General features: G+C 43.0%; 1 protein-coding gene and 1 non-coding gene across 6 annotated transcripts; both read left to right on the forward strand.

The window, feature by feature from the left end:
* The first annotated feature begins 34 nt into the window (after positions 1–34).
* Positions 35–24,423, forward strand: Alkbh1 (alkB homolog 1, histone H2A dioxygenase). 5 transcript variants are annotated; one of them, XR_004770383.1, is made up of 9 exons: positions 35–245; positions 2,638–2,746; positions 3,718–3,819; positions 5,455–5,617; positions 12,248–12,338; positions 14,316–14,509; positions 16,199–16,442; positions 21,878–22,096; positions 24,301–24,423. XR_004770383.1 is itself a non-coding variant. In XM_035445946.1 (8 exons), exons 1-8 carry the CDS (start codon positions 63–65, stop codon positions 18,214–18,216), a joined length of 1,119 nt encoding a protein of 372 aa, XP_035301837.1. In that variant the 5' UTR covers positions 35–62; the 3' UTR covers positions 18,217–19,069. The 5 variants fall into 5 exon arrangements, 4 of the variants coding, with proteins under 4 accessions (XP_035301837.1, XP_035301836.1, XP_027274426.1 ...); XM_035445946.1 differs by lacking the exons at positions 21,878–22,096; positions 24,301–24,423 and adding an exon at positions 18,184–19,069; XM_035445945.1 differs by lacking the exons at positions 21,878–22,096; positions 24,301–24,423 and having other exon boundaries at positions 16,199–19,069.
* Positions 6,466–6,544, forward strand: Mir3068 (microRNA mir-3068). Its single transcript, NR_162761.1, has one exon. It is a non-coding gene; the product is annotated as a microRNA mir-3068 (primary transcript).
* Positions 24,424–24,724: the final 301 nt, after the last annotated feature.

Consider the following 24,724-nt stretch of genomic DNA (forward strand, 5'->3'; position numbering starts at 1 on the left):
GGACCTACGGGATTCCGAGCTTGCAGTTCTGCTTCCGGGTCTGGCCGTCCTTCTGCGTCAGGATGAAGAAGATGGCGGCGGCCGTGGCTTCGTTCGCCACGCTGGCGACAGAACCTGGAGAGGACGCCTTCCGGAAGCTTTTCCGCTTCTACCGGCAGAGCCGGCGGGGGACGGCAGACCTGGGAGCGGTCATCGACTTCTCGACGGCGCATGAGGCCCGAGGCTCGAGGCCCGGCGTGCCCAAGGTACGAAGGTTGGAGGCGTGCGCGCCGCCCCGCGCGCCTGGCGCCCTGGTCGGCCTCCCGGGCCGCTCTGCTCGCCCGCCGGCTCTCCGCTTCCAAAGCGCTGGGCCGCCCCTGTCTTCCTGCCGCCGTTTTCTCCCCAGGCCCCCGCGGCCTCGCTCCCGAAAGCCTGGAAATCGCTCCTACCCCTTTCGTTGTTCTGTGTAAAGTCCTACGGGAGGTCGTGTCGGGCGTCAGGGTGGTTTTCCGGCTTCAGATACAACCTACCGTCGAATTAAGTCTCCAACTGTTAAGCCTATGCGCGTTTAAGACTAGGCCCTGTCTTCTGTGAGACTTTAAAAAAAAAATGTCATTGTAGAATCTTGAGATACTCCACCCACGGTGAACATAAATGTCAAATAAGCATTTTAAAAAAATCAAAATCGGACGCGGACGGTGGCGCACGCCTTTAATCCCAGCACTCAAAGGCAGACAGGCGGATCTCTGTGAGTTCGAGGACGACCTGGTCTACCAAAGGAGTTTCAGAACAGACAGAGCTGTTAAATAAGGGAAACCCGGTCTAGAAAAAAGGACCCAGAGAGATGGCTCAACAGCTAAGAACACTTGGGTTGCTCCAGAGAGCCTGGGTTCCATTCCCAGAACCCACGTGGCGGCTCACTCCATTGCAGAGGATCATACACCCTCTTCTGACCTCCACAGACAAAAGGCTCATGGACGTAAAGTAAATCTAAACAACCTAATACCCTATTTCTGTTTCTTCTTCCTGAGAAGAAAGAGGACATAATGAGAAGGCGGCAGAGGGGGAAGCTGTAGTGGTATATGCATATTTTCCTTGGTCACGGTTTTTTAAAATTTGGTTTTGCTGACATAGTCTCATTCTGTATCCCAGTCTGGCTACTAATGTGTTTGAGGCCAGCCTGGCTTACAAATACAGCTCCAGGACAGCCAGGGCTACACAAAGAAACCCTGTCTTGGAAAACCAAAAGGAGAGAGGGAGGAAAGGAGAATGACAAAATATTTTATCAACCATAAGTAACTCAGAACGTTCCAGATAGCCGTTTTTAAAGAGTGGTAGACTGGACATGTGGTGCTGTGGTGGGGTAATTTTCCCAGCAACACAGAGGAAGAAATCATTTGTTGTAAGCCTGCTGGTTGGAATTTTGTCGGGAAGTCTCCATATTTGGAGGTTGTTAATTTCTCAAGCCAGACATGGTGCCACACACCTTTAGTTCCAACACTGGAAGGCAGAGGCAGGCGGATCTCAGAGTTCCGGGAGAGCCAGGACTACATAATAAGTTCATAATAAAGTTCATTTCAAGCCGGCGTTGGTGGCCCACGCCTTTAATCCCAACACTCGGGAGGCAGAGGCAGGCGGGTCTCTGTGAGTTCGAGACCAGCCTGGTCTTCAAGAGCTAGTTCCAGGACAGCCTCCAAAGCCACAGAGAAACCCTATCTCGAAAAACCAAAAAAAAAAAAAAAGTGCATTTCATTTCTCTTGGTGGGTGGGGGAGCATTCAGTGTACTTTAAGGCAAGCCACATCTGTTATTCATGGAAGAATGAAGTGGTTTTTTTTCTATTTGTTTTATATATGTATGTATGTTAGTATTTTGGTTTTTAGTTTTTGGTTCAAATATTTTAGTTTAGTTTTCAAGACAGGGTTTCTCTTTGTAGCTCTGACTATCTTGAAGCTCCCTTTGTAGACCAGGCTGGCCTCAAACTCACAGAGAACCACCTACCTCTGCCTCCTGAGTGCTTGGATCAAAGGTGTGGGCCACCATGACCAGCTACTTACTGGGTTTCAACCAGTGTGATGTCTCGTCAGTAAGCACGAAAAAGGTTTTCTTTTTCATTTTCACAGCCTACTCCTGCCTGACATTTTCCTGTTTATAACTATAACAAAGGCCTCAGAAGCAGTGTTTTAGCGTTTGCCAGATGAAATACCATTTCAAGATAGGAAACACTTCATGAGTTCTCTTAAAATCCTACCAAGCAGTGGTGGCGCATGCCTTCAATCACAGTGGGAGACAGAGGCAGGTGGATCTCTGTGAGTTATAGGCCAGCCTGCTCTACACAGGGAGTTCCAGGACAGCTAGGGCTGTTACCCAGAGAAACCCTGTGTGTGTGTGTGGGGGGGGGTGTCCTAAAGTGTATACTCAGAGGAAAGGGTTGTCTTAGTCAAAAAAAGAAGCCCAATTATCTTATTACCACTTTGCTTAATTTTGCAAAACTATATGATATATGTTAGAGTGTAAGCGAGGAAACTAAGGCCATGGGTCAAATAGATGGGAGAGCTAATAATACAAACCCATAGTCAAAATCTCTTTGGAGGTCTGAGGTTCCTAGGGTTGACGTCTAAGATTGTTCACCCTCTGACTTAAGTTTTTCTCCTTCCAGGTGGTCAGATTTCATCTGAATGTGTCCTCAGTGACTGAGCATGATGCCTGTAGGGCAGGACTTCAGCCTGTGAGCAAGTGGCAGGCCTATGGACTTGAAGGCTACCCTGGTAATTACAGTCATTGATTTCCTAGGAATGAATGAGTGGTGAACAGATAAACAAAGGACACGTGCCTAAACACACACTAGTGCCCCACCCTGGAGTAGGATCTGTTTGTGCCTTCTCTGAGTTATCTGTTTAATGCTTCCAAAGAATGGAGCAACCCAGAAGCGGATGGGATACTGCATCACTGGAACAAAAGTGACAGACAAATGAGCCACCTGACATTGGTACTGGAAATCAAGCACCTGGTTCCTGTAACAGCAGAATATACTCTTAACTGCTAAGCCATCTCACCAGCCCCAGGGTGTATTTATTTTTATCTAATATGTATGACTTGTCTGTCTCTCTGTGTGTGTGTGTGTGTGTGTGTGTGTGTGTGTGTGTGTGTGTGTGTGTGTTTTTTTTTCAGGCCTCTCCTTCCAAGAGCAGGCTGCTCTTAAACTTCTAACTCTTAACTACCATTTTCAAAGTCACAGGCCCACTTGCATTAGGGCTTCATTGTGTTCCTGGGGAATTTCTTTGGCATTCAAAGCCATTGTAACCTGCATTGAATAAGTGTATAATGATGCAACATATGGGAAAGTCTCCTTTTAGGGTGATCAGAGGGTTTTGTTTGCTTCTTGATTCTACTTATTCTGAAGGAGCTCTGTTTACCAAAACCTTTCTTTACTGGAGGAAACTTGAATCTGGGAAAGAAAAGACGGGGGTGGGGGGGTGGGGGGGGTAATGTGAAAGTGTACATAAAGATAGGACCCACCATAAGATTAGACTGAAGTTTGGGACCTGGAGAGATAGCTCGGTGGTTAAGAGTACATGTTATTCTACAGAGGACCTGTGTTCAGCTCACAGCTCAAAACTAACTTTGACGCCACTGGTGCATACACACATACCCATGATTAAAAATAAATCTTTTAAGAGATTATGATGAGATGCTAGAGAGATGGTTCAACAGTTAAAAGTACTGACTGCTCTTCCAGAGGACCTGAGTTCAATTCCCAGCACCCATATGACAGCTAACACTGTAATTCCAAGACCTGGCACCCTCACAGACATACATGGCAGACAAAACACCGGTGCAGGTAAAATAATTTTTTTTTTTTAAAGGTGATGAAAGTTTGCCGGGCGTTGGTGGTGCACGCCTTTAATCCCAGCCCTCAGGAGGCGGAGGCAGGTGATCTCTGTGAGTTCGAGACCAGCCTGGTCTACAAGAGCTAGTTCCAGGACAGCCTCCAAAGCCACAGAGAAACCCTGTGTGTGTGGGGGGGGTGATGAAAGTTAATGCCTGGTGTGTCATAAGTTGTCGGTAAATGTTAACTATGAAGCCATAGGTGTGTCATTAAGAAAAATGAAAAGCTGATTTGGAACAGACATGGTAGTGCATGCCTGTAACCCCAGAACTAACTCAAGATGCTGAGGCAAGAGGATCACTACATTACAAGACTTGTCCGGGCTATATAGCAAGACCCTGCCTCAAAGCAAGCAAAGTAGGGGATGCAGTAAACCAGTTCAACTACACTAACAGGATCCTATCTCTAAACCAAGAGGGGGACGAAATTGATTTGGAGTTGTGTGTGTGTTAGAACCCCAAAACAATGCAAATTAAAGAAAAGCAGGTTTGTAACTCATAAAAGAAGCCTAGAGATATAGATCAGTAGTAGCGTTTGCCTGGCATGCTTAAGGTCTTAGTTCAGTCACCATCACAAAAAAATAAAATAAAAAAAATTACCAGATGCCTTTAATCCCATAAGGCAGAGGAAGGTGGATCTCTGTGAGTTGGAAGCCAGCCTGGTTTACACAACATTTATTTATTGCATATGTGGTGTTCTGCCTGCATGTATGCCTGCAGGCCAGAAGAAGGAACCAGGTCTCATTATAGATCGTTGTGAGCCACCATGTGGTTGCTGGGAACTCTGGAAGAGCAGCCAGTGCTCTTAACCTCTGAGCCATCTCTCCAGCCCCAGAATCTTTTTAAGCTGATACCTTTTGAAAGTGTTAGAATATATTTTCTTCTCATGTGTTGGGGGGGGGGCAGGTTGCTGGATATTAGTCTGTCCACCACATGTGTACAGTGCCTGTGAAACTAGGAAGGTGTTGGATCCTTTTAGATTGGAGTTACAGGTACTTGTAAGTTCAAGAAAGCTGTATTTGAAGCTAAGAAACAAGATAGACTAATAATTAATGTTCTGTTTACTAGATGAAGACCTGTGATTAACTAAATCAAGTATTAGTAGCTTTCTATGCCTGCAATAAGGGAAATACTTGGAGGAGTCTTGTGACTGTAATTGGTACTTGGTGAAAATCTAAGGATGAACTTTCAGTTCTAAAGTTGCCTTAGGGGACACCATTGACAGCTAACCTTGTGAATTATTTGTTTCTCTTGAGGATGTCCCAAAAAAAGTCAGATATTTACATGGTGTCTCTTGTTCATCCAAACTTGGTTTTTCATTAACTTTAAGCAGAACCAAAGGATATGGGAAGTAGATGACAGAATCGTAGGCATAAGATCGGTGGTGGTGCACACCTTTAATCCCAACACTCAGGAGGCAGAGGCAGGCAGATCTCTGTGAGTTCGAGGCCAGCCTGGTCTACAAGAGCTAGTTCCAGAACAGCCTCTAAAGTCTGTCTTGTAAAAACAAAAAAAAAAAGAAAGAATATGAAAAAAAGAAACAGAACAATTGAAAATGTTTCTCCCCACCCCCATTTTCTTTTTATAGGATTTATTTTCATCCCAAACCCATTCCTCCCAGGATGCCAGTGGCACTGGATAAAACAGTGTCTTAAGTTGTACTCCCAGAAACCTAATGTATGTAACCTGGACAAACACATGACTAAAGAAGAGACCCATAATCTGTGGGAACAGAGCAAAGAGTTCCTAAGGTGAGTCTTAGCAGCCAGAGCAAGATTCTTGAAGAAACTGTTTTGAACAAATGCTGTAGAAGTGGATGCATTGGGTTTAACAAACCTCATTACTGCCCAGCACTGTTGTGTTCTTTTCCTACTAAGAACATTTGGACAGATGCTTTGACAGTTATATTGATGAGATCCATTAGCTTAGAAACTGAGTTCATCCACATTCATCCTCACATGATCTGTTTTTATACAAAGTGTTCCTTTGGAGACTTGTGGGGAAAATGTCTACATGGAGTTGCTGCTACCTCGTTTATGATGGATCATAATGTTGCTCGTGGAACAGCTAGTGTTTAGATATTGATGTTTCAGCATTCATTCCACAAATACTCGTTGGAGAAATCTGTTGGGTAACAAGCATGATGCTAGGCCTTGGAGACACAAAGCTTAGACAGGATACTTTCCTTAGGCTCAGGAACTAGGTACAGGAGTAATTGCAACAGAGCTGAGAAAATGTTATAGTGGTGGGAAACAGGAGAAAATAATTCTTCCAAGCAGGGTAAAATATCCAAGAAGAAAGGGTGATTTTTTTTAAACACAGTTTTTAAAAATTGTATCTATTAATCTATCCCCAGTCCCCTAGCTATTCTTTAAAATGATTAGTTAGGGATTTACCATTCAGAATAGTAAAAGGTCTGGTTAGGAGTATTCATCAGACTGAGGAGAGATAGTATTTAAGACAGTGTGTTCTGTGAAATAGGAGCACATGGTGTATGCATCAAGTGTTAGAGATTTCAAAGAATATAGGAAACATTTCTTAGGCATATCCGTAGACCTTGCCTGATCCAGCTCGTGGCCAGGCAAGGGGGACAGCGTATGCGAGAGTAATTGGAGTTCATGCAAGTTCTAACCAGCTTAATCAGTAGCTGGGTGAATTGCAGTACTCCAACATTCTGTTTCTGTCACCTAACAGTTTTCATGCTGGAGAGTGATGATATTTAACCTGTTTCTTTATTTCAATTCTAAAGGAGAAAATCAAAACAGTTGCTGTCTTCTATGATTTCTGTAAAAGTGTGTCGGATAAAGATCATTGGCAGTTACAAGTTTAGAACTGACACTTTATCATGAGAATGGTCACTTGCGTGGCAAGGTTGGAATAATTTATAGAAATGCTGGAAGTCATGGATAGGGTAGACAAAACTGTAAGTGAAGTAGGCCTGGTGGATTGCCAAGCTGCACAGGGTTTAAATAACAATGCAGAGCACCAGCTCTGGAGTCAGATGGCCTGACCTCCCAGGTAGTAGCTTTGGGCAAGTTGTCTTGTTTAACAGTTCCTTCTTGATTTCTGTGAACATATGTGAGAAATCCTTAGAAGATGCTTGTTGAAAATATATCCTCTTGGTGGCCTATCTGCTCTTCATGCCATAAACTGTCATGCTGATTCTAATGGGGGAAATACAAGATTTTCTTAGGTTCAAAGGAGAAAGAATAACATTTAGTGGGTTTCTTTAAAGCCTCCTAGGTCTGTGGCTTAAGGTATTTGTAGGAGCAGTGCAGGTAACCTTCCCTGTTCTTCAGCTTTTAGCGCTACTTTTAGGGAAGCACCATAACTGAATAAAATTAAAGTGTTCAATATTACTATACCTGCCTGTGTTTTCAAGTAATTCTTTACCTTCTGATATATGACTATAGAAACCATAGCTGCCTTCTAAGATAGCTCAGATGAACCTCTAATATATCCTTCAATAGACAATGAGGAGATACTTTTTTTGTCTAATAAATTAGCAAAAATAAAAATAGTGGTGGTTATACCTTATGTTGTCAAGGCTGGAGGAAATTGATAGTCTGAGACACTGTGCATTGAAAATCGATTAGGTTCCTAGTTCCCATCCTGTCACTATGTGATCTATGTTTCCATTTCCTCATGTGGGAAATAAAGGTGTCGGATGGGATAAGCTGTCCAGGTGTTTGAATCATGGTCTGTCAGAGTCCTGTGAGCAATACGTGAAACTCTGTCCACTTCCAAAGTCTGTCAGAGTAGAGAGTGTCTACGTTTGGATAGCTCCCCCAGAGATTCTGATTGTCCCCAACATCCTCCCACATTGAGAACCAGGAACAAGAGGGTGTTAGGATCCTTCAGCTTCTATTTCCGTAGACCTCCATGGCCATTTTAAATAGGAAATGAAGATGTAGTGTGTGAATGGACTAGAAAAATAGGAGTTAACAAAACAATTGTATTTCAGTTCTGTGCTTTGTTCAGGGGTAGTATAGCTAGAGAATCTTATACAAAACTACAGTTAGGGCTGCCATTAAAAGATCTTAAGTTGGGGCTGGAGAGGTGGCTCAGCGGTTAAGAGCACTGACTGTTCTTCCAGAGGTCCTGAGTTCAATTCCCAGCAACCACATGGTCGCTCACAACCACCTTGAATGAGATCTGGTGCCTTCTGCTGGCAAGCAGGCAGAAGGCTGTATACATAATAAATAAATACATACATAAATACATAGCTAGATAGATGAAATCCTAAAAAAAAAAAAACCCAAAAAACCTTAAATCTATCACTTGAAGACAAAGTAAGCATGAGAGTCAGATTAAGCTATCTTTCTCATTGTATTTAACCCAGCCACCTTTATCAGTCCGCTTTTTACCCCTTTTCAAACTTTTCTACCTGGAATGTAGAAGTCATGTCATTTTTGTCACAGTTTCTCATCTGGAGTTCAGTTCTGATAAAGCCATGCAGAGTTTGCACAAACTTCAGACATCTGGTTTGGGGTCTTTATAGGCTGCTCACACCACTGATTATAGATTCAGGGTGTTTCATGACCCCTTCATGTTCTGTGATTCTGTGAGCCCCTAGAACTCAGGAAAACACTGTGCTTCCAGTTGCACAAAATTGGGACTGTGAGACCAGGGTGTAGTGCCTTGTGTACCCTTCTCTATGGAGTCAGGGCATTTATCCTCATAGCACATTGGTGTTTCTACCAGCCAGTGAGCTCCCAAGTTTTAGTGTCCAGAATTTTGGGGGAGTGCATTTTGTTGTATAGTCACTACTGATTAAATCATTAGTCATGTACCTGGACCTGAGTTCAGTTCCCCAGAACCCATGTGTTTTATTTTGTTTTAATTAAAAGGAAGAGGGGAAAAATGCCAGACATGGCCTTGCCTTCTTGTAATCTTAGTACTGAGGAGGCACAGACAGGCAAATTCTTAGAGCTCACTAGCATATTTGGTAAGTTCCAGTACAGAGAGAGCCCCTGTCTCAAAAAAGAGAGGCTGGGAAGATAGCTTAGTTGGTAAAGTGCTTGCCACAGAAGCTTAAGGGTCTGAATTCAACCCCTATACCTATACCCACCTTTGGGGGGTAAGGGGGGAGACAGGGTTTCTATATGTATCCCTGGCTGTCCTAGAACTCTCTCAGTAGACCAGACTGGCCTTGAATTCAGAGATCCCTCTGCCTCCTGGGTGTGGGATTAAAGGCATGCGCCAACACTGCCTGTCAACTGTACCCACATTAAAAAAAAACAACATGGTGGCACTTACTTATAATCCCAGTGCTAGGGAGGTAGAAACAGACATCCCTGGGAGACTCACTTGCTGGTGTAATCAGTGAGCCCTGTGTTTCACTGGGAGAGATACTGTCAAATAAAAGAGAGTTGGACACCTCCTTAGTATGGCACCCAAGTTCATCTCTGGCCTCCATGCTCATCCACATACATAGAAGGGGGCACTTACACCTGAATATATGTAAGCTATTAGCCACATGGTTGAATTCAGTATTGATGTCCCACCCATTCTGGAGGTCCAACTAATACCACTTAGCATAAAACCTCACTCTAATCACATGGTTGGCTTTTGTAGGATTACCAGCCAACATCCTAAATCATCGCTCCTTAGCATAAACCCAGGTGTGATGCAAGGAACCACCATGATTAACAGTGGGACTGCTATCAGGAAATTCTGAAGATTTAGGGTGGGTGTAGCTCAATGACTTGCCCAACATGCATGAGGTTCTTGAGTTTTTATCTCCAGGAACAGGAATAAAAAAGAAATTTCCAGCCGGGCATTAGTGGCGCACACCTTTAATTCCAGCACTCGAGAGGCAGAGGCAGGCGGATCTCTGTGAGTTCAAGGCCAGCCTGGTCTCCAGTGCCAGGATAGGCTCCAAAGCTACACAGAGAAACCCTGTCTCGAAAAGAAAAAAGAAAAAAAAAAGAAATTTCCTTCCCAGAACCAGAGAAAAGAGCTAGTAGTCAAATCCTTTGTTATGTGACACCATCGTGGGTTTGATTTGGGGGGGGGGGATATATTTTTTGATATAGCGTTTCTGTGTAGTCCTGGAGCTTGCTATGTAGACCAGACTGATCTTGAACTCACAGAGATTCTCCTGCATCTGCCTCCTGATTAAAAGTGTGTACCACTATGCTTAGCATTATCATGTTTTTAGAAATTTAAAATTATAGCATGAGACAGGATTTCTCTGTGTAGCTCTGGGTGTCCTGGAAATAGCTCTATAGATCAAGCAGGCCTGACTCATAGATTCATCTGCTGTCCAAGTACTAGGATTAAATTAAAGGTGCGTGCCACCATGCCCTGCCCTGTTCTTGCTATATTTAAAAAGAAAAAATGTTTCTTAAAGCAAGGTCTCACTTAAATATCCCTGCCTGCCCTCAAACTTGTATTGATTCTCCTGCCTGTGGTCCCGAGTGCTGAAATTACAAGCATATACATTCAAACCCAGAGTTGGGGTTTGAGGCCAGCCTGGTCTATGTAGAGAGTTCTAGCACACCCAAGAATAAGCAGAGAGACCCTGTCTCAAAATAAAAAGTATAAGGGGAGAAAATGTAACTAACTAAAGCAGCTTAGGTTTGGTTTTTATGTATAGCTTCTGAGATACTTTGTATGTTTGTGTGAAAATTTTACCATTTATACTCTCCAAGTAGAAGCAGAATTAGTCCTTTCCCTTTTTTTCCCCTTTTAAAATTTTGGTTGGTGAGCTGGAGAGATGACTCAGCAATTAAGAACATGTTCTGCTCTTGTAGAAAATCCAAGCTCATATCACCCATAACCCGGGATCCAGGGGATCAACACCTGACTTCCAAAGGCACATACACATGAACATAATTAAAACAGTAAAACAGGAGGAGGGAACAAGGCACAGAGCGTGGCTTGAATGTGTGAGAAGAAAGATCTTCAATGGAGAAAGGTTATCAAGGTAATATAATATAGTATGAGTAGGGGAGCCAGGAGGAAGGCTGCTTAGAGTATTGTGAGGCCTGTAAAAGTTTGGGCACAGAGAGATGGCCTGCATCATTTGATTGTGCCTGTGTTTCTTATTCACCTTAACAGACATGGGCAAAGCTAAGAAGCTGAAGTGCCTAACGGTCTAAAGCAGAAGCTGGAAGATTAAGTGATGCAAAGGGATGTTAGCTATTATGGTAACACTGAATGCTCAGTAGTGATTGAGAGATTCAGGTAGAGAAAACTGAACATGGCTCTGGGGACAGAAAATTCAAGATCAGGTTTGGGCCTGGCTAAAGTGTTAGCTCAGTGATTCAGGGCACTTACTTGCTGATCTTCCGGAGGATCCAGGTTCAAGTCCTAGCGCCAGCACCTTCGTGGTAGTTAACAACCATCCATAAATCCAGTTCTAGGGTTTATCTATTGCGTGGGAATCAAGATTCACTAGTCTCAGTACAGGTTAAGTGAAGTTTATTCGGGGAGAATGCACTGCAGGTTCTAGTTCCTAGGATTCACCCTCTGACTGGCTGGGCACCAGGCGCACAAGATGCACAAACATGCATACACATAAAATTAATACATCTAAAAAAATGTTTCAAAGACCAGGTTCAATGGAGAGGAAGGATGAAAAAATGCTGTGGTCTCTGAGGAAAAAGTTGAGAAAGATAGTTGTCATGCCTTAAACTAAAAATGAAGAAAAAAAAAACCTTACAGTAGGATGCTGACATTATTTGGTCATAGTTTAGTGGCTTTTTAAGGAAAGAAAAATGCAATGCTTCCATATGGGCCCAGATTGTCCACTGCAGAGTGGACAACTGGACGGTTCATTTCCACACAGTTAGGGTTCACTTGAAAGCAATGGTATTATAACATTATTGCTGAGAAAAATGCCTACACTTACATAAAGCACTTACTTAGTCGTGATAAAAACAGAAAACTGCTGTGTGAGCACATTGGCCAGGGCAGAGGGTGACCAGCCCTCCTATCCATCATCCTGCTAATGCCTGGAGGAAGCAGCGAGGACAGAGAGCGTAACATATTTCTGTTTGCTGTGAAAGCCAGGAATTAGGGCTGTGCGTTTTTTAAAACATTGGAAATTAGAAATTATTTTGGGTAATTGGAAAAGATCGGTTGGATGCTAGCACCTCTCTATTCTAAGCTAGAAACAGTGGTATACACCTTTAATCCCAGCACTCAGGAAGCAGAGGCAGGCAGATAGCTTGAGTTTAAAGCCATTCTAGACTACAGGGCTACATAGTAAGATTCTGACTCTAAAAACAAAAATCTCATCTCCGGTCTTAATACTCTTAATGTCAGCCTGCTTATCAAGCCTTGGTTAACAGTTTGGACTAAATGCATAGCCATAGAAAGGATTGTTGATGTCATTTAAGATGACTAAATTCTCTTGTTTACAATTTTTGCAGGTCTAAAGAAGTGAATAAACGGAGACCCCGAAGTTTATTAGAGAAACTGCGCTGGGTCACCCTGGGATACCATTATAACTGGGACAGTAAGGTATTTGCTTTATTCATTTTTTTTTTTTTTTTACATTTATAGGTTCTTGGGCCCATGAAGTTGAATTTCTTCCTGAACAAACTTGAAACACTACTGCCATATTGCCTCCTTTAAATATCTCTTGGAGAGCTTGGAGTGGTAGCACACATCTGTACTCCTACCTGTTATCTCAGGAGGCTGAGACAGGAAGTACACTAGTTCAAAGCCAGGTACCAAGAACCTGTCTCAAAAAATTAAATTGGGAGCTAGTGAGAAGGCTCAGTGGTTAAGAGCACTTACAAAGAACCCAGCTTCATTTCCAGCACCTATATAGTAGCTCACAGCCATCTTTACATCCCAGGGTCTTGGTACTCTGTGGCCTCTGTGGGGAGTAGGTACAAACATAGACATAGATGCAGGCCAAACATTCACACACACAAATCTTTCAAAGCTTGGAGGACTTGCCTGACTGTGCCTGTAAGTCTTAACAGCAGCACCTCACTGTGCTAAACACTTATCCCTAACCCAAAAATGCCACATAGTACTGTTGATGATGTCATGTGCACTATTTTTATATACCTCAAAGTAGTGAAATTTTTATCAAAAACTGCATGAGTATTCAGAGAAAAGCAATGGGAAGGAAATTTTCTCAAAATATAGTAGACAGTTAAAAAGGCCCCAGGGGGCAAAACTGTAAGGCAGTAGCTCTGATTTTATGAATTTATATGGTTTGTGTAATTTATTTGTTTTATTTTTATGTGCATTGATGTTTTGCCTTCATGTATGCCTGTGTGAGGGTGTCAGATCTTGGAGTTACAGACAGTTGTGAGCTGCCATGTGGGTCCTGGGAATTGAACCTGTGTCCTGGGAAAGCAGCCAGTGCTCTTAAACTTGGAGCCATCTCTCTAGCCCCCCTCCACCCCACCCCCTACATCCCCAACTTATTTTCTGAAGGGTCAAAACTTAATATAGGAAACTTTATGTGTCTCTTTATGTGCACATTCCAGTTTAAGAATTAAATAGGAAGTCAGGGCTATGTAGACATAACCTATTTGAAACAAACAAAAAAAGAATTAAATAGAAACCTTTCATATATGCTGTTGAATAAATTTAAAAGCAGAAATTCCAACCAAACAGGGAAGGCCATCCACATAGACCCCACAGAAAAGTTTTTTTGATTTTATTTTTGTTTTTTGTTTTTCTTTTTTGCGCCAATAGTTGGTTCCACTACTCTACCCAGTTTTCTGACTTGGTTCAACTAGCTGCACCAAAACACTGGTGGAATTTTAAGACAAAAAATTGGATTTTCTGATAAGATTTTAGTTTAAATTGCACAGGAAGAAGTGATAGCAATGAAGCATCCATCCTCTGCAGATGTGCACAGCCCCAACTCCTAGTGGTGGACTTGTCATTCTGGTGGAACATGGATATTAAAAACAGACAGGCTGGGCAGTGGTAGCACATGCCTTTAATCCCAGAGTTAGCAGGCGGATTTCTGTGAGTTCAAGGCCTGGTCTGCAGAGCAAGTTCCAGGACAGCCAGAGTGGTTAACACAGAAACCCTCTCTCAAAAAAAATGAAGGGAGGGGAGGGGAGGAAAGAAGGAAGGAAATTAAGAATATAAATGGCTGGAAAAGGCAGTCCTACCTTGGCTCTAATTAGATTTAATCCAGATGTTTTGAGCTTTTCACCCCATCAGATTGACCACGCAGATAGGTAACAAGCCAGGTTGCAAGCTGACTGTAGTACTGGGTTCCCTTTTAATAAAAACAACCTTTAGGAGGAGGATCTCACAGAACCCCACCCCTCCCTGTGGTTCTATATGGTTTCTGGGGATGAAAGAGACATTTTCTTGAGTAATAGCCACTGGTGATGGGGTGGATAGCTTAATATTGCCTGTGTTTATAGTAGTTAGTGACTTAAAGGATTTTATGCCACAATTTCCTATGTTCTGAGATCATTGTTTATTTTTTTCTTATTTTCTCTGCTTTTACCAAAGAAATACTCAGCAGATCATTATACACCTTTCCCTTCTGACCTGGCTTTCCTCTCAGAGCAAGTCGCTGCTGCCTGTGGATTTCAGGATTTCCGAGCAGAAGCAGGTATCCTGAATTACTACCGCCTAGACTCCACACTGGGGATCCATGTGGACAGATCTGAACTAGATCACTCCAAACCCTTGCTGTCCTTCAGGTAACTTAATTCTGGGGATTTGGGGGTGTTTTGTTGTTGGTGGTTTTTTTCTCTGAGTCATTTTTAAGCTAAAATTAGTAAAGATTTCAGTTTTTTTTTAATACTTTATTTAACTTTATTTTATAAGGATACCAGATCCCCTGGAACTGGAGTTACAGACAGCTGTGAGCCTCCATGTGGGTGCTGGGAGTAGAACCCAGGTCCTCATGAAGAGCAGCCACTGCTCTTAACCACTGAGCCATCTCTCCAGCCCCAAGATTTCAGTTTTATAATGAGAAGTACTGTCATTGCTATGTGTAATAGGCAAGTTAGAAGGCCATAAAGCAAATTGAACTAGCCTTTCTGGAAAGATGGAGCAAAATATGGAATAAAACACAAAGCCTGAGTAGTTCACCCTCTCTTCCCTTAAACAGAAGTTTTAGTATATGTAACAAGTCCATAGAATCTCAACTAGAAAGGGACTTTTGTTAATTGTCTTTAAAATGAAGAAGTTAGAGACATAGTAAATGACTCATGATTTTATTGAAATGCTGAAATTTTAAAAGAAAAGATGCATCAGGAAAACTTAGATAATGTTGAAACACAGTTCTTGCTTTGCATATCTGCTGCATTGCACTTTATTATGTAGCAAGTCTATGGGCTGTCATAATAATGTATGAGAGCAGATCATGAGTTGGTTGGTCCCTGGGAAAACACAAGCCAGAATAGTTAAAAGGGATGGCTTTCAGACTGAGCAGATGACTTGTTTGATAAGCAACTTGCTGCAAATAACAAGTGTGAGGACCACCACCACCAACAACAACAACCCATTTAAATTCCAGGCATAAAGTAGAACATGCCTTACTTAATCCCAGTGCTTGGGGGCAGGTAGGGGAAGGAGACAGTGGATCCAGGATTCCAGGCTCAGTGACAGATCCTGTCTGGGAAAAACAGTTAAGGTGAGGCCTGTGAGGCAGCTCATAAGGTAAAGGCATTTGCTTCAAGCCTATACCCTTATCTCGGGACCCACATGGTAAAAGGAGCAAACCAACTCCAGAAGTTATCCTGACTTCTTACTCATGTTCTGTGGTACAAGCATAGCAATTTTTAATAAGATGGAGTTACTAAGATGGCTTAGTGTGCAAAAGTATTTCCCTAACAAACATGATGGCCTAAATTTGATGCTCAGAACCCACAGTAGGAGGAGAGAACTCCAAAATGTCCTCTGACCACCATGTATGCTCTATAGCCTATGCATACACAGAAATAATAATAAAGAATAGAATTAAAATATGCAGAGCTAGATAGGTGATTTAGTGGTTAAAGCACTAGCTGCTCTTCCAGATGACTGAGGTTTAATTCTCAGCAGCTCACAACTATCAGTAACTCCAGTCCAGGCTATCTGGTTCCCTATTCTGGCTCTGGGACACTAGGCACACATGTGTACAGACAGACATACATGTGGACAAATACCCATACACATAGAAATAAATTTTCAGTAACGAAAGATGGGAGAGACTCCACAAGTACACACAGACCAAAAATAAAAAATAAATAAGGATCTTGAGGTGGCCCAGCAGGGGAAGGCACCTACCACCAACTCACAGCCTGAGTTCAATCAGTGTCAGTCTGAAATGAAAATGAGTGCAGTTGGCAGTAACTTGCATCAGTATAACTAATAACAGAGATTTCTATTTTTACTTTCTGTAGCTTTGGACAGTCTGCCATCTTTCTCCTGGGTGGCCTCCAGAGAGATGAGGCCCCTACAGCCATGTTTATGCACAGTGGTGACATCATGGTGATGTCAGGTTTCAGCCGCCTGTTAAATCACGCAGTCCCTCGAGTCCTTCCACATCCTGATGGGGAATGCCTACCCCACTGCCTGGAGACACCTCTCCCAGCTGTCCTCCCTAGCAATTCACTTGTTGAGCCCTGTTCTGAGGAAGACTGGCAGGTGTGTGCTACCTATTTGAAAACTGCCCGAGTTAATATGACTGTCAGACAGGTACTGGCCACAGACCAGGACTTCCCTGCAGAAACCATGGAGGAGACAAAAAGAGACATTACTACAGATGGTTTGTGCCATCTGGATGACCAGAATAGCCCAGTAAAACGGGTGAGGCTAAATCCTGATACCTAAGACTTAAAGGTTAGATTCTTACTCTGGCAGGCTTGTGTTGCCATGCACTCTAGCCCCAAGGCAAGCCACAAACAGGCAGGGAAGTTGTCATCTGCCATGCTGCTGCCTGGATACATCCTAGAGAGTAAACTGATTACAGTTTGCTCAGAGAAATGTTTGGCCAAGTCCAGTTCCAGCTAGGTACAAGCAGTAATGTGTTTGTCATACCTCGTAGGTATAATAATGATCCACAAGGATTTCTCAGCCTCTGTTGTTATCTCAGCGGGAGGAAGGAGAGAGTTCATATGTCTGTGGTGTATCACTATCTCAAGGTTTATTAATGGGAAATAGTGTCTTCCTCCCAGCAATAAGTGATTTGTGAACCAGCAACCAGAATTCCTAACTCCTGGTCATCATCAAATTCCTTGAGCTCTTTCTTCCCTCTTTCTATGCTCTCAGAGGAATCTTATGCACACAAAGACAATGGAATTAAAGTGTTCTCGGGAGCTGGAGTTGTCACTAGATTGGCAGAGCATATGCCTACCATACACTAAGTCCTAGGTTTAGTGTCGTGTAGCACATACATCAGGTGTGGTGCAGGGCTGCCCTAGCACGCCAAGGGTAGAAAATCACAAGTTCAAGGTCATCTTCAGCTACATAACAAGTTCAAGATCAACCTGAGCTAAATGATTCTCACATCATAGTGACCCCCTAAAGAAGTTAATCATGCCATGGCTTTTACTTAAAGAGGCAAATAAATGTAAACCTAAGGAAAGGGGACACTAGTCTCTGTGTCCTTACGTTTCCAGACTCTTCCTGATGGCTTTTTAATTGGTTTTAATGAACTAAGAAAGTCTCTAGAACTGTTTTCTCTGAATAAACACTCCATCTGAAATTAAAAGATCTGTATCTGTCTTTGAGAGTGTATCAGGGATTCACTTTTTTCCATATTTGCTGTATTGTTCATGCTATAGAAGCCTCTGTCTATGTTTCCCCTAATTATTGTGGCTATTATAACAGAACATTCCGTAACAGTTCAGTCACTGGTGCTGTAAATTTAATGTCATCTCCATGGGGGCATTTTGATACTAAAAGGAAGTCTGGTGCTCCTTTCTACAAACTGGGTGTGCCTGTTAGTGTGGGAGACTAGGGCTGGCTGGAAGCCATCCATGCCTCTGCCTGCTGTCTGCAGTGTGATTTGCTTGAGTTCCTTCTTTCTCTGCCTTGCCCCCATCCTCTATCTGCACTTGATTATTGAGTTCATATGATAACAGCAACTACAGTATTTTTGTAAGGAGCAAAAATTAATACAGATCATTTATGTAAGCTGGATTTTAAAATTAGTGCATGATAGGACATCTCAGCCTTGGGAAAATTTCCTTAAGTTTTCTTTGATGTTCACTAAATGTGTGACCCACCTGAAACCAACAAGTTGTCATTTAGTAAATCCAACAGAAAGTTTTAAGTGTTCTGTTGTTAAGCCTTTGGGAATAAATTAATTGAATTAAAATATTATATGTGAGTGCATGGTTAAAAAGTTGAATTGCTATAGAACTAAAGATCTGCACCTTGACAGAACAAGTCTGACCTCCTGGGGAACCACACCTGAAGAAAAGACCCCAGAAACAAGCCTGACACCAAGGAAAGAGTCAATGGGAAGTACTGTTTCTAATTAAGCACTTTTGTCGCTTATAAGGATGAAATTAAAATGCAGCACAGATAGTATAATTGGTATGGTATCTATCGCTGCATGGACGTATTGCTAGGGGAACTGGCACCATAATACTCAGCTGGAGGTGATGTAAAGTGCTGCCCTCGGATGTGTGCATTGTGGAACATAGTCCCAGATTATATCCACTGTACCTCTAAGATAACATTTAGGAAATTATGTGACTATTCGAAATGTTTTCAGAGGTGTATCCTTGGTCACTTCTGGGAGCTGAGTCTGCAAAAGGCATCAGAGCCGCTCAGGAGGCTTTTGTTCCAGAATGTTTATCCAAGAGAGAAGATTTGAAATAGCCACATGGCCAGCAGCAGGAGGTGGCTGATCAGATTATGTTTTCCACAAATGGTTCTGGAACTCCTGTGACTAGGCAGAGCAGCTCCCTTCCTGGAACTGAGGCTCTGCTGATGTACTACACCCTTACACAGAAAACTACTGCTTTTTCCAGGACAGTAGGAAAATGGGGAACTATTTATATTATTATTTAAATGAAAGTCTGATCATTATGCAGAGCAACACTTTTTTTTTTTACAGAATGTTACATATTTCTTAGTTTTTATTTAAATTTTACTGGTGTTTTTGCCTGTGTATGTGTATTCCTGGTATCCTGTTTATATGTTTCTAAAAGAAAAAAAAACTGTCAAACAAAATGTGAATTTTTTTTGTGCTTCCCTGTACTTTTGAGACAATCTTCTAAAATTCTTATTTAAAAAATAAAATTCTATTCTTTTAAAAGGTAGTAATTTATGTGTGTGAGTGTTTTGCCTGCATATATGTCTGTGCACCACTGTCTTGTCTGATGCCTGTGGAAGCCAGAAGAGAGTGATGGATTCCCAGGAATTGGAGTTAGACATGTTTGTGAGTCACTAGGTGGGTGGTTAGGAATCAAACTCTGACCCTCTGGAAGAACAATAAAATGCACTTAACCAGTGCGCCATCTCCCCAACCTGAAAAGCATAACAACTCTTAAACCCGACCTCAGTCAAAAATTAGGATGCAAATCTAGGAACAACAGCATTGTCTATTAAAAAATACTTGTTAATGGAATTATGTTTAAAAATGCCAGTATCATGCTAGGTGTAGTTGCACATACCTTTGCAGTACAGTACTTGGAGGCAGGGACAGGCTGTCTACATGGTGAATTCCAGGACAGCCAGAGCTACCTAGTAAGACTCTTGTCTCAAAAAGAAAAAAGAAAATTCAGAAAGTACCAGTATGTTTTTGTGAGGAATACTTAACAATTGGGAGAAATGCTTAAAATGTTAACTGAAGAAAACAAATACTGTGCCCTCTAGATGACTCAGTTGAGAAAGCACTGGCAGCTCTGCAAGAGAACCCTTCCAGGTTCAGTTCTCAGCACCCACTTGGCAGCTCACAATCTTCTGTAACTCCTGATCCAGGGCATGCAACACTTCTGGCCCCTGAGGGCACTTGGCATACATGTAGTGCATAGACATGGGTGCAGGCAAAGCACTCATAAAAATCACGTTTAGCAGTACAGTGATGGCGCATGCCTTTAGAGGCAGAGGCAGGTGGGTCTCCATGGTCTATGGAATGAGTTCTAGGATAGTCAGGGCTGCACAGAAACCCAAAACAAAAATTAAAGAGTAGTATTTGTAAGTGGGTATACATGTAGAAAAGGCATATATTCTCAATTTTTTGTAGCCAGGATAAGTTGCAATGTGGATGGCCTTTATGAAGGGAATTGTTTGAAGGGGCTGGATGAGGCTTATGCTTGAGCTCAGCACCAACAGGTTTATGAAAGGTTGCACTTAGGTGTCCTTCCTGATGTCTTCCTGTTCATTCTGACAGCCTCTCTTCCAGGTCTTGTGATCTTGCTGGGCAGCTCTATCGCTCAGTTCCTAGCAGTGAAGTTTATGTTGTGGGTCCCCTTTTGAAAACAATCAGGAAGGCCACATGATTAACTGAACCCTCCATTCTTTCTGCCTATTTCAGTAGAGCTTCTGTCTGGTGCCACGTTCAGCCCATGTCTGGTTTTCCCTAGAAGGGTCCCAGGGCCTTTGTGAGACACTTGCTAAACCGGGCAGACTCAGCAAGATTTAGCTTTCCCATGTTCCAATTTTCCAAGGTCCTTTTTCACTAAGATAAGCTGGTCTTATCCCTTTCCCCTTAATCTCAAGGCTGTTTATTAGATTTGAAAAAAGAAAAAGAAAAGCCCTAATACCCTAGGTGGATTCAATTGAGGCATATTTGGATGGTAATGAGGCTGCAAGGGGCTTGGAACTGTCTACTGATCTCAGCAGGCCCTAGAGGCTGGAGGAGCCAGACGGGAAAGACCCCTCGTCCAGGAGCGATGGAGGTCTATTTTACCTAGCTGGCTGGAACATTTGTTACTGATTTTCCTTTTGATCAACTACCTGTCCCAACTTGGGCTCCCCTGTAGATGGGCTTGTTGCCTCTCAGTTGGTTTCACTGGTAAGTCGGATTTCTTACTAAAATAAGATGATTTACTAGAAGGTAAAATGAAATAGCTAAATTTTAGTAACAGTTCCAACACTTCCCTTGAGAGAGTTGGTTCTCTCTCTCCTTCCACCATGTGGATCTGGGGTCAGCAGGCTTGCCTTGTGAGTATTTTTCCCACTGAGCCATCCACCTTGCTCTTTTACCCTGTATCTAATCCCCAGAAGCTCTAGTTTGTTGTTTTTTTTAATTTTATTTATTTATTATGTATACAACATTCTGCTTCCATGTATATCTGCACACCAGAAGAGGGCACCAGATCTCATAACAGATGGTTGTGAGCCACCATGTGGTTGCTGGGAATTGAACTCAGGACCTCTGGAAGAGCAGCCAGTGCTCTTAACCTCTGAGCCATTTCTCCAGCCCCAAGAAGCTCTAGTTTTAAATTTTTCAAATATGGCCCCTTCTACTTCAAGTCATTGTTACAACCTTTGCCCATGCCAATGCCATCTCAGCTAGATTCTTGCAATAGCAGCCTGACTGGCTCTTCGTTCCCATTCATGACCCTTCTCCCTAAGTCCAAGGCAGAGTGCCATCATTCACCTACAAATCCTTACGCCAGCTGACCCCTGATGTCTCTTGGCTTCTCACTCCCAGCTGCTTACACCTCATTCTTCCTCTGGTCATTCTATATTTTGCATAGGTTACTAAATAATACATGTGAAGGATAAGTGGTAAATACTATATTATTACCCTCCTCTAGACTATCAGTGCCACAAGGCAAATAGATATGAGTTCTGTGTTTAGAGGCAGGCAGATCTCTGAGTTCGAGGCCAGCCTGGTCTACAGAGTGAGTTCCGGGACCACCAGGGCTACACAGAGAAACCCTGTCTTGGGGTGTGGGGGCAGAAACATTGTATCATGCCTACCTGTTGTAAATATATCTGGGGAGATTCACCCAAATGTAGTGTTAAAGAGGAGATATTGGGAAGTGGTAGAGGGCACTTTCCATTATATAATTTTGTGTTCTCTGAATTTTTTTTATAAAACACATCCATGTATTACCTATGTGTTTTGTTTTGTTTTTTGTTTGTTGGTTTTTTTGTTTTTTGTTTTTCCGAGACAGGATTTCTCTGTGGCTTTGGAGGCTGTCCTGGAACTAGCTCCTGGGATTAAAGGCGTGGGCCACCAACACCCGGCTACCTATGTGTTTTTAATTACACATAGAAAAACCTTATGAAGAATGCTATGCAGAGGTTCAGGCTTGGAAGCTCACACCTGTAATCGCAACATTCTAGAGGCTGAAGCAGAAGTGGCAAGTTACAAAGCCAGCCTTGACTACATGGTAAGACCTGTCAAAAAAATAAAAACAGGGCTGGAGAGATGGCTCAGAGGTTAAGAGCACTGGCTGCTCTTCCAGAGGTCCTGAGTTCAATTCCCAGCAACCACATGGTGGCTCATAGCCATCCATTATGAGATCTGGTGCCCTCTTCTGGTGTGCAGATATACATGGAAGCAGAATGTTGTAGACATAATAAATAGAATCTTTAAAAAAATAAAAAAAACAAAACAGAAAACCCACTATATTCAGTAATAAAACTAAAAATGAAGTTTGCCTTCCTCCAACTCCATCTACTCTGATTCTGTTTATAAATAAGAACTGGTATCATCAATTGCAAACGGCAGGGGGGGATGCTGCCGCACAGGCTGCAGTTTTGGCTCTTTTTGCCAGGCTGGCTGGAGAATTTGTGGTCCCACCTATCCCAACAAGAGAACCAGCCTCTTGGCTTTTGTGCATCCCAAGCTCAAGCACCTTGCTGTATCCCCCAGCCTTGGTCTGCCTCCCTCATGCCCATCCAAGCCTGGGCTTTGCTTGCTAGGGCAACAGATAAATCAAATTTGAGGTTGAGCCATTTTGTAAGGCCCCTAATAATTACTATCCTGAAAAGGAGTACTGTTTTCTGGGGACCTGCCTGGGCAGACAGCATTGAATACCACAGAGCCCAACGATTTTGCATTTCCATGCACCCAGTGTTGGTGGCAGAAGGGATGAGAGGTAAGCTGTCTGCTGCTTGGACACACCAGGAGCTGTTTGTACGGTCCCTGGCTCCATTGTGTGTGCCTCTTTCTGATTAGGTATTAGATGAGGTTGGTTTGTATTGTAGCTCTGAACCATGCACATCCACGTGCCCAATCAGCAGGAGTCACTTCTGAGAGCACTGGATATTGGGCCTATGGGCTCTGCTTCTTCAGTTTTATCAGAGAGACCCAGGTTCAGCCATGGAGAAAGAGTCCTGCTCCTGTGTTTCTGAAGCCAGTCATATTCTAGCTGAGCAATTAACTACCTGTTCCTAAACCAAACAGGGTCTTATGTGAAAGAGCTGTCTAAAGACCTAAAAGAAAACAAGAAGCCTGGCTGTGGTGGTGCACGCCTCTAATCCCAGCACTGGGGAGACAGAGGCAGGGAGATCTCTGTGAGTTCAAATCCAGCCTGGTCTACAAAGTGAGTTCCAGGACAGCCATAGCTAAAAACAGTGAAACCCTGTCTCGAAAAACAAACAAACAAAAAGAAACAAAAAACAAGAGTTGCAAAAAACAAGATCAGGCATCCAATCCTGGTGTTCATTTTTCCAGCAACTATTGAATATCAGTGAGGATCTTCGTGTTAGATACGTGTTGGTAGGCATCAGCTCTACCGCTGGTCTCATACGGATATGATAATGGGCCAGGCACAGGTGCAATACAAAAGACCTTTAACCCAGAGCTGAATGCCCGCCTTCCCGGAGCAAATGATGTAAAAACTGACACCAAGCAAAACCTGGTTTCAACCTGCTATTTTTTGGGTCAAAGGGCAGTTATTACCTCAACTGTTTCATCCCTCTTGTGAGAACAAAAGCACCTGGCAACATTTGTGGACACTTTTAACCTGGATGTAATGATTGTGCAAGACTCATATCCTGAGAATAATTTGCTGTGTTCATAGTCCACCGCACTATGTGTTCTGACAGCTTTTATTCACCTATTGTTTGTGTCCTCCTGAGAATAAACTCCACAAAGGCACCCTTTGTGGAGCTGCTTCGCTGACATCTAAAACAGTATGCAGCACACAGTAGCTGCTCAACAAAGTACCATTAAAGTGCAGAAAACTTCCTGGTCTTTGCTAATAAGCAGCTGTGGGAGAGCAACAGCTATCGTTTTGCATTTGCCTGTTTTCAAGCACCCTTCTTTGTTGAGAGGCAGTCTCTGTTACTGTGGGTGGGATTGTGGTAGAAAAGGCACCTTGGGCATCACCAGCTGAACTCTACCCAAGTACTTAGGTACTACTTAAGTACCTAAGTACTTACTTAGTCAGGGAGCATGTCACAAGACCAAACAGAAAACAGCCAACTGTAGGAAATAGACTCTAGCTTCCCAGAAGTAGAATCGGGCAAGCTGTCAAAACACAGAGGTTGTCCCCTCCCCTCCGCTACTTCCTCCTGCTGTGTGTGGTCTTAGCCACTTTGTGTCTTGTCTGCTGTCTTAGTGCAGCTCTGATGGTTTTACTTACAGGGAGCTGCCACTACCTCACCTAGATCAATGGAAGAGAATCATCTAGGCCACTTTTGAGTCAGCTGTGTGCCCCAGACCAAGGAGGCAGGGAAGCTTGATGACACATAGGATCCAAATCTTCAAAAGCAAAAGAAAGACAATGGATGGGCAGAAAAGCACCGATTACTGGAATAAATGATTGATATCTCTGTCCACATTTGTTGTACAGAGCCTCCTTTTAGACTGAAATGCTGGAAGATATTAACCCCAGATCACTGGTCTAAGAGATGACAGACGTGCAGCTGATCCAGCCCCCTTAACTAATGGCTACTTACAGGCCTTCCGCCAAACGAAACCCCTTTGTGCCCCTACATATCACCCCTTAGGCTTTGTTTGAATGTTGGAAATGAGGTTGAGGCATCTGGTGTCCCCACAGTCCCATTGC

This window comes from Cricetulus griseus, chromosome 5, assembly GCF_003668045.3.
Source record: "Cricetulus griseus strain 17A/GY chromosome 5, alternate assembly CriGri-PICRH-1.0, whole genome shotgun sequence".
Taxonomy (NCBI): Eukaryota; Metazoa; Chordata; class Mammalia; order Rodentia; family Cricetidae; genus Cricetulus; species Cricetulus griseus.